The following is a 13730-nucleotide window of genomic DNA, read 5'->3' on the forward strand; positions in this document are numbered from 1 at the left end:
TAGTCCACAGTCCCCAAGAAAAAATAAATGCTTCCGCTAGCTTAAGAAAGAGATGGCTGATCGAAAGCTTTGGAGAACGCCCTCGGCACCGCGCGGGCTAGAGAAACTCAACCCGTGACAGTATTAGTAATGTGGAATCTACCTCAGGAACTCAGGGGTTTCTTAAACCAGAGTCCTTTTTTTTGTTTTTGTTAGTGCGATCGTGCGGCCTAATGGATAAGGGAGATTGTGGTGGGTTCGAGTACAATCGTGATCGCCCGTGGCAGGTTCAAATTTTATTAGTGATTCTTTAATCTTTTATCTCCCTTTCAGTGAAATCGAGTATTTGAGGTCGCGTGGCCTAATGGATAAGGCGCTCGCCTCCGGAGCGGGAGATTGTGGGTTCGAGTCCCACCGTGATCGACGACCACCAACGCAGTCTTCAATTTGGCAGTTGTTGGTTTTGTTCAGGTTGATCTCAATTCTTCTTATGGATGCAGCCTGGTTCTCTTTTTGTTATTCGTCTTTGTCAAGTTTAACCCCTTCCATTTTCAGGGGCGTGTTCGAGATGTGTGGACACCCCGTCGCGTGGTCAAGCGCCTATCTTCCTCTTGCTTAACCGCCCGTTTCCTCCATTTGATGTTGTTATTCTTCCACGACACCCATTTGATGAAATTGCCCCACGCATTGAAGTCGTCCACCTGTGTCAGCCACCCTCCTCCTTTATCAGCATTAAGGAAATATCCAGAAACCAACTGAACGACTTCCAGGCGGTTGAGGGAAAATGGCCGGCAACCTGATCTTTAGTCATTTGTATCGCATTTAAAGTGATTTCTGACCCATTTCTGTTGCACCTCGCACTAACGACCTTTTCATTTTCTTATTCAGGTTAACCTTTTTTTCTGTTGTTTCGATCTTTATCCTCTACCCCCTGCTTCTTTTTTCTCCCCACCACCTAGTCAGCGAACACATCCATTTTCTAACGTGATGCTCGCACGTTTGTTTCAGGCTTTGAACGAATCTCGTCACGCAAACAGGCACTAAATTGCCCCGATGACATTCTAATCGCTATTATTCGCTTTTCTGCAATCTATAGCTAACCATTTGTTAAGAGAATGGAATAAAAAAGAAAACTTATTCCACACAAAACTGGAAGAGATATAAACAAACCATATGCCAAACAATGTATGGCATCGCTCCGTCGAGCTTTTGCGTCACTAAGGCCGCTCAAGCAGGAAGCAAAAGAAGCCATCAGAACTACATATGATACAAGCAAGAAAGGGATGAAAAACAGACGGAGAAAGGCATGAAAAAACAGACGGAACTCTCCACACAAAATAGTCAAAGCATGCTGATCAGCCTCTAGGCTGCTGGATGATTAGAAGAGTTTCTTTTTGCTGGTCAGGGTCTTCAGCTTGCACGATCGTCATGGACGGACAAATTGAAAACCCACGGCACTCTCCATAGGATCTACTGACATTATGATGATCAGCTTAGACTACTGATTGCTTTGAAGGGTTCCCTCACTCTGCTCAGGTTTTTCAGCTTGTTCGACCGTGGTAGACAGGGCCGAGTTTTCTGTTGACTGGCGACTACAATGGACAGGCACTGCTTCCACCTTCACAGCCTGCGATTCTTCATATTTGGAAAGAACAAGTTGAAGCTCGTCATGCAGATTCAAGGCATCAAAGAGCAAGCTTTCATCATCACTCGTGCTCTCGATGATCCTCTTCAATGATGCCTGTGACTGCCGACATTTCTCCACTATGCTCACGATTGGATTGTCCTGCAAACCCACATGTAGTGCACCCATCGTCAGAAATGGCAAGAACAAGAAGCCTTGAGGGAACAAGGAAATGGGTTTCCTTTACTGCAGAGGCATTAAAATCTAGAAGAAAGAACTTAGTATTTGAATTTCCAGTATCAGAGTGGAGACCATGTTCAGGGAAAGAAAGAGGAGATATACTTTTGATCCCCCTTGATGACTGACGGCATAACCACAACGCTTAAAGCATCTGAAATGAAGACCAAGCACAGAACTATGCAAACTAAGCCTCCTAGAAGAATAATACCATAATGACCCCCATCTCAACTAAGAGACTTCAGTGTCACAATAATGCCAGTGACTTATTTTAGAAGCTTTTTGTAGCATGGCACACGCAAAATAATCCATCCTACAATGATTGTACGCCCCATAACCATGAAGGCCCTTTTTGCAAGGACCAGTGGAAGAGTGGGGATGAACTTGCAGAATCAGATTAGGCAGGGAAAATTTCTGCTAAGACCTGTAAGGAAGGACCACTTTGCTGAAAACCTACTTTAGTGCACAGCCCCTATCAATCAGCACGAAATTTCTGATTTAACTCCTCATCATCCCAACCAACTTGTCTATTTGATTCCTGAATCCCGTTAGCAGGATATTAAGACACTGAAAGGAGTTGCCCCCCATTAAGCTTGACATAAACCAAGAATGCCGGCCAAGTAGGCCTGCTTTTAACAAGCTAATTTAAAAGCTGTTCACTTACCAACCTGCAAGTAGACTCGTGTAGTTCGATTTCAGTGCCTATTGCAAAACTTTCACCACTTTATTTCACTCCCCAACATGTGAAGGATATATCAATTAAACCATATTTGTCAAACATATCAGATTGTATCCAAATTGATTTAAGTTTCATAAAAAGATTATAAGCTGGCCGAATAATTAAAGCTGACTTTTCAGTAAAAGAGCATCATCACTGAAAACCTTGTGCATCAGGATCTTTACATATTTGTGGCTAACACTCTTTGAAGTCAATAAAAGAATGAATAGAGAAACTCAGATGCTACTATTCTCTCAGATGCTACTATAGAAGAAAAAACACCAAAACCAGCAATGATTTAAGCATCCAAAGAACAATGATTAGACAATATTAATATGTTATATGCCTGTGAAAATGTTGCAAAGAGCACCCCAAAAATATGAACAAGAAGAATCATAGAGCACTTACTTTAATTGGTCCTTCTTTTGATTCAGATCCTAACATGGAAGATAAAAGTTCAATGCTATTCCGAGCTATTTCAAGTTCTTCCTTCTTTTGTTCAGTTGAAAGAATGCCATTGCCATGTACAAAAGGAATTTGCTCTCCACCACCCTGAGTGATGCCTGCCGCAGGATATCCTGGGGGTAGAGATGTTGGAGATTGATCAACAAGGGGTTCCATGAATGGTGGAAATGATGCTGCAGAACCAACATCTTGATGAACCGGAAATGTTGCCCCTCTTGCTTTGAGACTCTAGAAGAAGTTGAAGAAAAGGTCACGAATGAATGGCCACAACGGAAAAAAATTATCAAATACCATTTGAACATCTGAGTTCACAGGTAGAGACGCCACTGGAAGTGAAAGCTATATGCTTGATAAAAAGAATCCACTGGAAGTGAAAGATGTCTGCTTAATAAAGATTAGAAATAAGAACAATAATGTGGTAAACAGTTTAGGCGCCCTGCAAGCAAAACAGGATATTCCATGGAAAGCGAGAGCGTTATCTCATTCAAGTTGCCCTCAGCTTTAGTTTCAGTCATTTTGCATCTTCTGCAAGCAAAGTCTGCAATCTGGTAAAAATTTTAAGAAACGTTGTAACACCACACTAACATATACAAAAGGCAACTGTCTGTACATGTAATCTGCCGATGTTCACGAGCAAATATTACAGGGAGATGCAGGTAAAGTCACCTGGGAACCGTTTAATTTTAATTTATGACCAAAAGTTAATGAGTTAGCTGTACATAACCTGAAACATCCAACAAGTTTATTTTGATATTTTTCATAATGCCGTGAATGGCGTTTGCCCGATAAGTTTGTTATCAGTAACAAAACCAATTATATCTGTCTTCTGCCACAAGTAGTAAGGATCATGCCACATAAATACCTTTTCTTGTATTTTGAATTAAGTTAATTAACCAACCTGGCTTCTGGCATACTGTTATTAAATATGTGATGAACTGTTGGCACCAGTCCTACATTTTGTTTTGTGAATGGAGGAGAAAGGTGGGGGGGTGGAAGATCCTAAAGGAACCTATCCCAATTTTTCTTTTGCTAGGCCCATAGCTAAAAAACCTGTATTTTACTGTTGGGGTGTAATTTTTACCCTTTTTCTTAACGTGCATAGTGGAATACTTTAAAACTGGCTTCCCTCTCATAATTTTCTCAAGAACTTTCCATTATTCAAATTCACCTCTAGACTCCATAAATTCTGCACAATTCCCCTTTCTTGTTCAAAGTCCCACAGAATGCTAATAAGTTTGTTTGATATACTGATCTGAGCTAGTTTGGTTGCACTGGCCGAATGTCCCAAAACAATTATGATTCCCTTTATAAACTGAAAAGCAAATTTTCCAAACTCTGAGAATTCGAGTGACTAAGGAGGAGCAATGGGAAGTTTAGTTCAGGTTGTTCGGCGATTATAGACTAATTAAAAGACTAAGCTTCATACAGATATTGGCTTACAAAGCTCCCAATTCTGGTGATCTGCTGAGTCTTCATGATGGATGTATCAAGGTTACAAAGCGCTCAGCCTTACCTAAAAAATAGTTAACATGCTTCATTGTTGTGGTCAGAGATGAATGGATCATCGTTTCATGTATTCACTCGTTTAAAGAACATGAAAACATTATAAGAAGTTAATAACCATTTAAGCCGATGCACAAAGTGCAACATAACTAGTATAAAATATAATAGCAACGGCCGGGCTGTTACTTCCCAAATAAGAGCAACAAAATACTAAAGTCCATTCCTGTAAAACATTTGGAATGAGGACAACAAATGCAACTGATACTGTTAAAAAAGAACGTAAAAGCAATAAGCCAGCAGTACACCAAACAAAGCACGAACAGCACCACCACAAAAAGAAGAGGAAATACCATATACGTCTGCTGGAACACCGGCAGATAACCAAGATCAGACGACTCGCCCCATGCCTGAATCAACTGCAAAGCCCTCTGCCTGGTGCCAAAATGCGTCAATGGATTATCAATGACCCTCACCATCTCGTCCAATATCTTCTCGGACGCGATCTCCGAGAAAACCTTGTCGCAATTCATAGCACAGGCCTCCAAAAGTTCTAAGCTCAACCTCTGGCTTTGTTGGTTCTTACATGCAATCTTCTTCTTGATCGCCTTCACCACCTCCTGTCCGCTGAATTCCTCGCTCGAGAGCAACGAGCAAATTCTCAAATTAATAGCCCAGTCAGGCTCCTCCAGACGATCAGATGTTGCCTCGTCCACCATCTTCCCTTCCGGAGTCTGAACCTGAAGGATCTCCTTCATCTTCCCGCTCACCTTCCTGCTCATTTGAGCGCCACCAATCTTTATGCGCTCCCCCCATTCGCCAAGCTTCAGCTTCTCCATCTAAACAGAAAGTTCCAACGGCTGCCGACCGGACCGTCCTTCTTGGTGCAGCTCCTATATGATCGAAATAACAGAACAGAGCCAGCTGTTTACCTGAAACGTCACTCTCCATTAATCTCCAAAAGAAAGAGAAAAAATCAAAAGTCCTCCCGAAACTCAAAACCCCAACCTCTTCAAGTTGGGAACAAGGACAAATATCCCTGGCTTTCTAATTCGAAAATTTAATCCATCTAAAAGCCCTATATCTCGGAACGCCTTCCAAACAAATCTCTTTTCGTGCTCCCAAAGAAAAAAGGACGCCAAATCCTAGAGAAAGATGAGAGTTTATGCAACGCATGAAATCAGAACTCCAAAAACAACAAATAGATAGCCGTAGCTGCCAAAAACAAAAGATTCAGAGGGCCAGTAGTTGCTGCACTCGCCTTTAACAAAGTGCCGAGACAACACTCAAACAAGAAAACAGACAACACCTTGAAATGGCGATTCAGAATGAAATGGCAAGAAACAGAGAGGGAGAAGGGAGCCTCACCGATCAGCGAGAAAATCCTACGCTCAGACGAACAAAGAATAAGGAGGAGGAGAGATATAAGGAGCGAGATGGTTACTGAAACCAAACCAACTTTCCGTCGCGCCGGAATCGCCGGTATTCGACAAAAAAGGCCGGAAAGGAAGCGGGCAAATTGCGCCACGAACTCGTGTAGACGTGTCAGGATGACTTTATTGAACAGGAGCGAGAGCCTTTTCCCTCTCCCTCTCTTCCGCCAAACTCTTTCCCGCGGGCTTGGGCTGCGTCTTCCTTTCACACCGATTCTTCAGTTCAATCTTCACTAGGGACCTCCTCCATGTCGGCCTCCTCTCTTGCTCAGTTGCTCCCAAAACATTCGAAGAAATTTTCTTTGCGAGCTCACGTTTCTTGGCACCAGCACTACAAGAAGCGTACCATCTCCTTTATTGTTATTAAGAAAAATACATCAAAATTGAAAGTTTAGCAAAAAGAAAAAAAAAAACCAAAGTTAAGTGTTTTCAATAGATTATCACTGCTTTAAACTAGGTTAATGAGACAAAATAACTGAATTACTTTTATATTAGTTGCATGTTCATTAATTTGTATTGGTTGTATGTTCATTAATTTGTACTAGCCTCTTTAATTATAATGTCAGTTCGGGCTTCATCACATTCAAACTATTTGTTTTCATCAATATCAAAATTAGTTAGATATAAAATCGACTAATTTCGGAAAGCTGTGGAATACAATCTTAAGTGGCATGTTCTTTTATTTAATAACTTTCTAGTTTAATGTTTTCTTCGATTAAAAGCGGGCGTCGCCTACCACCAAACTTTTTAAAAATACTTGAATAACAGCATAGCAAGTTTACGGTTGAATTCGGGACTTTTGACTTGACACTCTTTAGATTTAGGCGTTCAAATGTCAGCCTCACTAACTTAACGCTTGAAAGTGCGGTTTTGCAAGATATGGTGATTTTAGTTATCGTCTCGTGTAAATTTCCCTTTTCTGTGATGCGAACTTGTTTTTGTCTAAAGCTACAGCATAGCATACCACTCTTACCGTCCTAACTCAAGTAAAAAAAAGAAACTCATATTTATCCCATTTTCCTTTTCAATGGAAGTAACAACAACTGTTTTTTTAAATAATAAATTACAATACAAAAAAAAAAATCAAGAAATTCGTGATTTATTAAGGAGCTTGTTTGAAGATTGCCAACAAAAATTAACTTGCCACGAATTCAAAACTTTTTTGGAAAAGGAAAACAACGCAAAGCTTGGTTTTGTCATTGTAACTAAAGGCTTGAATTCTTTACGGAAGTTCTTTTAGAAAATGTTCTACGGCTACATACAAGCCAACCCATCTCTTACGTATAGTATAATGGATTAGTTGAGCTCATTCAGAGAGGCGGGTCTTGTCGTAACCTGTTGGAAAGGTGGGCCGTGGCTCGATGCCTAAGCACACTTGATCCATCCTGTTTCCCTTTTGTTCGGACTCTATCGATATCTCGCGGTGGTTTTGGTAGACCTAATCCCTTTGGCAGTGTCCGGTGGTTCGATTTTTAATAAGTTGCACAAGTCGCGCGGCTCTTTATCTCTATCGTCATGCATAGGCACCTCCTCCTCATATGCCTTTCAAGCTCAATCGAAGAATTAAAGCTTGATTCAGGCATTTAACTTACAATAAAATGGTAGAAAGCTAAAGATCGATTCACGTACTGTACTCGACACTTTCTCCGCAGCATTTCGCTTTTATGATCATGGTTCATCTCCAGTAATTGGAAGGCCTTGCAATTAAAGGTGGCTATCGAGTTCAATATCGATATGTGTCTATAAACATAAATTAAGAAACAAAATGTAAACAGACGATAGATATGAAGCAAGCATCGTTTCCGTGGCGGAGCCAAAACTTTCAATCTTACTGTTGTTTCACTTTCAGTTTATCGTAGCAGGTGAGGCGTTGAAAGGGAAATTGTGACGGGTGATGAGGAGAAAAATTCCCGCCCACCTTCACTGTTTACTGACCTGAACCTAGCACGTGGCACAGTTTCTTTGTGCGGTTTTTTCTTTAAAATATGGGCGAAATCAAGGAGGTCTCAATTAACTAGTTCAGTTCATATTTTTCGCAGCGTTGTTGATTAAGTCAAGTGGTTTTGGGCCTTTTTGGCTGCTTATCAAGTAAGGCCAGGCGAACTCACTAGCAACTAGAAAGTGTTTGGTCTTCCGAAGTTTGGAAGAATGGGACTGCTCGTGAACATCAGAGGGTAGAAAAGCAAAGACTTCCTCACCTAAGTTGAGGGTGCGATCTTTTTCTAGAAAACAGAGAGAGAGAGCAAACGAACCGTTCACGAGTGACACAGGGGTTTCTGAAACTTGTCAGTGGGAGAGAGACGTTATCTGAAATTTTAAAGTTCAAACTTTGAAGACAGTCCTTGTGCTCCACCTGACATGAAGACTCCTCGAGATCTGCTTAACCTATAAACAATTGAATTACTCCCACTAAGATCAAGGAACCTGCTCAAAGGGTCTCTCTTGTCATTAACAAAGATCACGGAACAAGATCGGTGGCCATGAAGGCAAAATTAATTTTGAATCGTCGTTGTCTCTGTGGAAGGCCGTGTCCCTTTTGCTGGAGGAAGCGTGATACCTGACAAGACCTCACATAAAAAGACGAGCCCTGTTCCATTTCGAACGGTCGGACCAAGAGCACTGCTGCTCAGCCTGATAGAGGGAGAAGAGAGCGAGAGAGAGGTGGAGGAGGAGATGGGGAGGGTTGGTTTGGCATGGAAACTCTTGCTGGTGACTGTGCTTGTCGCCGCAGGTGTTGCACGAGCAGCCGGCCGTGGTCTTGCCGTTCCAGCGATGAGGGGCCCCGGCTTTCTGTATACAATGAGCAGGGGTAGATGTACGCCAGAGTGAGTTTCTCAAGCTTCTCTTCCATCCTTTCTTTCCCATGGCTATTTTCCGGCTACTTTCTCTTGTTGGTGCTTTCGGTCCTTAACCTAAACCGGGGAATCCCAGTCCTCGAGTGGGATGTGCTGAGACGCATTGCATTGTGAGGCGTCCAATCCAATCCAACCAACAAATGCACTAAGACCAACTTGCTATTGACCGGTGAATACGCCGGATCGATCCCTCAACCCTGCATCGCTTTCCAGTCTCTCATTCTCATATGATATGCTGTTCCTTCTTTGAGGCATTTTGTCGAATACCTTGTCGCGAAAAATGGCATAAGAACAAGTGGACTGGTGGGCGTTGCAGATACTGGAGCAGCAGGCGAGAGGCGTGGCCGAAGATGGTGCCTCTATCGTCGTCGGTGTCGAAGATTTTCGGATGGCAGACACTGGAGAGGTACCAGTCTGAGCTCACCCTGCTGGAGGCGACTAACCGGAACGACGACAACAACGCGTTCGTGCACCTGCTCAGGGAGTCCTCGGCAGCGCTCCTCAACTCCTACTCCCGGAAGGGCTTTCCCTACCCTTCCTGGAAAGTGAAGTCGCTTCTCCTCCAAGGATTGGTCTCCGAAAGGGCAGCCACGGAGCAGGCTTCTCGCTTGTCTGCGGCCAACCAGGACTGTGATTAGGGCGGGAGTGTTGGGACATTTTTTACCTTTAAATCCTGATGGGTAGCGGCGTGGGAAATCGCTCTTCTTAGGTAATACTCCATGATATTTGCCTGTACATTCTGGTTTTCTTCTTGTGGGCTTTTGTTGTCTTGGAAGTTGTTGTCAGTCATTGTGATGAAGAATGGTGTGAACCAACCCGTCCTTAAACGGGATAGATAATCTGCAGTTCAAGCTTGCTGTGAATGCATATGGGTATCACCAAACTTCTTTCTTCCTCCCAAATTTGATTTATTAGCGGGAGTTTTAGGGGGCATTTAATTACCTCAAACCCGCTCCGATTTGAACATCTTTAGTTAGACTTGGTAAGTTACTTTTTGAAAATGTAAAGTATATAGTAAAAATATGGAATTTGACTTATCTTCTGTCTTACCTGTGAACTATAATCTGATAAACTATTTGGCTTCGTCATATCAGATTACAGCATCAAGTTGTGTGGCTTTAAAAAACATCCCGTTTGCTTTCGTTGAAAGATGTACGAGTTATATCATAGATTTGTATATCTTGCAACATCCAACTCCCTTTTATTATAGTGAAATCTTTAGGTCCCCGGCTCCTCAACACAGTACTTGCCTTGTGAACATTAAAAAAAGATTAACGTTTACGAAATTTTCAAGTTGACGCAAATCTCGACAATATGTTTGTACGACATACTCGAAGATCATACGGTTGAAAGTTGTCAACCTTAAAAGGTCTTTCCCCTTGGTGTGTTGTTACCTGACCCGTTAGTCGTTCGGTTGGGGATTTTGGATTTCGTTTGGCTGTACGATATTATTAGCTCGATCTAATTCAATTGCAATTTCTATCGCTATTAAACAGAGTCGCTGTTACATTACAGCGGCAAACGTAGAGTAGAGCCTGGTTCGGACGGATTGAGTTGATGTTTATTAGGTGATGGCACTTTTGAGCTCGGTCTCTCATTGCACTCTGACACAAAGGAATGACGAGAAATGAATAAAAATCCTAGGAGGTCGACAGATTTTTTTTTTTTTTTTTTTTTGGGCTCATTAAAAAGTATGGTAACAAACACGGCATCGTTAAGAAACGATCAGGAGTACTGTGCGGTTCAAGAAAGACGTCGTTTCCCGATGAGAAGGATCACAAGTTTCTCAACAAGTAGGAATCTGGAAATCTCTTCTCAGCGTCGTTTATTCCTTATTTACCCAAACACGTTCGCAAATTCTTCACAGGCCCGTAACCGTAATAGAAAAGAGAAGCAACAAGGCAACACCTTCGTTTGCTACCATTTTACGACACTCTAATGCAATAAAATCAGCAACACAGTAAACGAGGACCTCGGAGGAGGGGGGAATTCATATCCGGCAAACGACGGCATGGCAGAGGGTTCTACTAGCGCAGCAACAGGCTCTCCATGGGAGTCCATGATCACGAGGATCGTCGGATTGCTCGTGGAGCTCGAGTCTTTGAGGCAACAGATCACGGCCCTCAACTCGAGCATCGAGGAGCTGGTCGAGCGTTTCGACTTCATGGGCAGGATGAGCACTTCCTCCATTGAAGAGCTGACCAGCTTGAGAGAGAGAGGGGCCATGGAGGAGGAAGCGGCAATTGATACTTACAATGAACGTGGGAGGAAGCTGCTGTCAGAAGTCGAAGTGTCCAAACGGTTGGAGGAGATGGAGACGGTGCGGGTGGGCTCGGGTTGCCGAAGGGAGGAGGAAGAGGCGGAGGTGTGTGCGGTGTGCATGGAGGGGTTGGAGACGGGGTGCGAGGTCAAGCTATTGGCTTGCTCCCACAAGTACCACAGGGACTGTATTGGGAGTTGGATGGCCTATAAGAACCTTTGTCCTCTCTGTCGCTGCAATCTGTATTAAAATCTCTCTACCCCTAAAAATATTCATCTCTCTGTCTCTTTCTCATGTATAGATCACTTGGTTCTTCTTTGTTGTATGATTCGTTTGGACTTATATGTTTCGATTCTTGGAAAAAAGTTTTGTAGGAAAAAGTTCTGAACTTTATACCTTCTGAGTAGATTTTTTCGAAGCAGGCTTTCTTTTTTTTTATACACGATCCTTCTCTTCTCTGTTTCACTAGGTAAAAATGAATGATGCCCATCTTCTGCAGTTAGGAAATGTTTGATGCAGCCACAATTTTAGAATGAAAATTCTCGTTTATTGATGAAATGGGAATTGAGTTATTAAACAAAGATGTTTTATTCTGAAATTATATATTAATTCTAAAATAAAAAATTCCAGAATTTTGATCTTACTCTAAAGTGTGGAATTATGATTCAGGTACTATAGTTTTTTTTTTTCCTCTCTTTGGGCACAAGGCATGAAGGCTTTGATTGATGAATTCTACAATTTTAATTCCCTTTCATCAAACAAGTAGTTTTCTATTCTAAAATCAAACTTGTATATTATCAAATACAAAGAGAAACAAGAACAAGAATTTTCATTTGAGATGAAATTTTGATTCTGGAATTATGATTCCAAAATCAAAATTTCAAGCCATCAAACGCCACTTTAAAGTAATCTCAACTCAATCCATTTAGCAAAGGCTTCTCACCCATAAGATCTCCAGCCAGGAAGATTCGTCCAAACCCTGCGGACACATGGAAAGATGGGCATTAGTCCATCCGTCAATTGAGTTCTTGCAAACATGTCATGTATACCCCAGAGAGACAGACAGAGAGAGCTTAAACTGAATATAGCGGATACAGAACAGAGTATATATTATTTCGGGACAAGATACGATATGGGGACAAATCACACGCGCTGGGACATAACGAGAAAAAAACTCAATGACAGTTTGGTTAAATGGAAGGCACTGGTTGTCTTTTATCTTGATTCATACACGAATTCTGGAAGGAATCACACTACACATTGCATTGGATTGATTCAATTATGATTTTTTGTGAACAAAAGTCGGGGACTCTTCCGAGCACCTTCCTGTTTTCTTTGGATCGATTCGATTGCCATCAATTGGACCGGGGAAGACCATGAAGCTCAACTTTTCTTTTAAACATGTCGAGTCGTCTTCCTTGGTCGGCCTGTTCCAACTCTTTTGGGCAATTCAAGTGCAATCTCAAGATCAAGAATGCCGCGTTCGATCGTATTTATAAGATCAAAATCAACTGCGGGCAAGCATGGAGCAAATTGATGAAAGCTTGCAGAAATTTGCTTCGCTTCTACCGTCCGATTCGGTTTGCCAAAAAGCAGGGGTAGGGCCACTCATCAGGAAGAAAAAAAGAGGTTCTCGATTGTTAGCTGTGTTGCATTGCACTTTGCTTTAAACCTTCTGTCGACCTTTTTGTGGAAAAAAACAAGTGCAAGTTGTTAAAGACTTCGGGCAATCGGCGTCTCAGCCTTTTCAAATCTCCCCACTTTCCCCAGTGGGGCTGTGCTCAAAGGATGAGGATACCATCTTTTTTCTGATTTCTGGGGCATGGAGGGGTCATTCCTTGGATTTTCTCTAGAAGTCCAAGGGCCGCTGACAATCAACACCAATTGTCTGTTCTTGTTCAGATTAGAGTGCAGATATCTTTTCCTCTTTTCACAGGGGAAGAAGTGTCTCTCCTAGAGCTGGACCAGTTAACGGATAAAGGTTTGGTGGCGTGTAGGCATAAGAAAACTGAAATGGGTACACACACATGAGGATTCAAATCTACTATATGTAAGACGTTACCAAATTGGTTTAAAGCTGCGAATCTCACCACAGACCATTGTTAAAGCGGAAGGAACATTTTGTTGTATCGTAAATTGTTGTTAATATATATATATACATGTGAGAAAGATAAACTGACTAACCAAAGCACATTCATCGCTTGCGTTGGCGGAGTTGATCGTTTTTTGGAAAAAATTGAACCATTTGAAATTCATCCACTAACTATACTTGGAGTGAGGAAGGCGGAAAGAGTAATCTGTGCATCGATCTAATTTTATTAGATGTCTTGGAAGAGAAGAGAGGGCCGAAAGAGCATTCGAATATGCTTTCGTATAAAGCAAGTGGGGGCGAGGCTGGAGGGAGTATCTCTGACGTGAGAGAGAGAGAGAGAGATCATTCTAATAAGAATAAAAGATCAACCACAATGAAAGGAAACAACTTTTAAGCCAACAGAAGAAAGAATCTTCAAAGGACGAAGGCAAAGATTATGCTGACTTGACGACGACGACGACGGCCACCACCAACACCTCGCCGTCCACTCCTTTAATTTCCACTCCTTGCCGCATCGACAATACAAAGGCCACCACATTATGTATGCCCTTTATTCCATCCAACATG

At 42.1% G+C, this 13730-nt stretch overlaps 3 protein-coding genes and 1 non-coding gene across 6 annotated transcripts; 3 read left to right on the forward strand and 1 right to left on the reverse strand.

Moving 5' to 3' along the window:
• Positions 1 to 329: 329 nt before the first annotated feature.
• On the forward strand, positions 330 to 402 carry TRNAR-CCG (transfer RNA arginine (anticodon CCG)). Its single transcript has one exon. It is a non-coding gene; the product is annotated as a tRNA-Arg (tRNA).
• A 698-nt stretch (positions 403 to 1100) lies between these two features.
• Positions 1101 to 6277, reverse strand: LOC116252965 (TOM1-like protein 2). 3 transcript variants are annotated; one of them, XM_031627626.2, is made up of 4 exons: positions 5892 to 6277; positions 4877 to 5416; positions 2967 to 3251; positions 1101 to 1765 (listed from the first exon to the last, which is right to left on the reverse strand). In XM_031627626.2, exons 2-4 carry the CDS (start codon positions 5360 to 5362, stop codon positions 1478 to 1480), a joined length of 1059 nt encoding a protein of 352 aa, XP_031483486.1. In that variant the 5' UTR covers positions 5363 to 5416; positions 5892 to 6277; the 3' UTR covers positions 1101 to 1477. The 3 variants fall into 3 exon arrangements, with proteins under 3 accessions (XP_031483486.1, XP_031483484.1, XP_031483485.1); XM_031627624.2 differs by having other exon boundaries at positions 4877 to 5455; XM_031627625.2 differs by having other exon boundaries at positions 4877 to 5455; positions 5785 to 6277.
• A 2169-nt stretch (positions 6278 to 8446) lies between these two features.
• LOC116253349 (uncharacterized) lies at positions 8447 to 9674 on the forward strand. The gene is made up of 2 exons (XM_031628124.2): positions 8447 to 8781; positions 9128 to 9674. The coding sequence occupies exons 1-2, from the start codon at positions 8630 to 8632 to the stop codon at positions 9447 to 9449; spliced, it is 474 nt and encodes a 157-aa protein (XP_031483984.1). The 5' UTR covers positions 8447 to 8629; the 3' UTR covers positions 9450 to 9674.
• A 963-nt stretch (positions 9675 to 10637) lies between these two features.
• Positions 10638 to 11797, forward strand: LOC116253305 (uncharacterized). Its single transcript, XM_031628068.2, has 2 exons — positions 10638 to 11307; positions 11752 to 11797. The coding sequence occupies exons 1-2, from the start codon at positions 10823 to 10825 to the stop codon at positions 11795 to 11797; spliced, it is 531 nt and encodes a 176-aa protein (XP_031483928.1). The 5' UTR covers positions 10638 to 10822.
• The last annotated feature ends 1933 nt before the right edge of the window (positions 11798 to 13730 follow it).

Source organism: Nymphaea colorata, chromosome 4 (genome assembly GCF_008831285.2).
Source record: "Nymphaea colorata isolate Beijing-Zhang1983 chromosome 4, ASM883128v2, whole genome shotgun sequence".
NCBI lineage: Eukaryota > Viridiplantae > Streptophyta > Magnoliopsida > Nymphaeales > Nymphaeaceae > Nymphaea > Nymphaea colorata.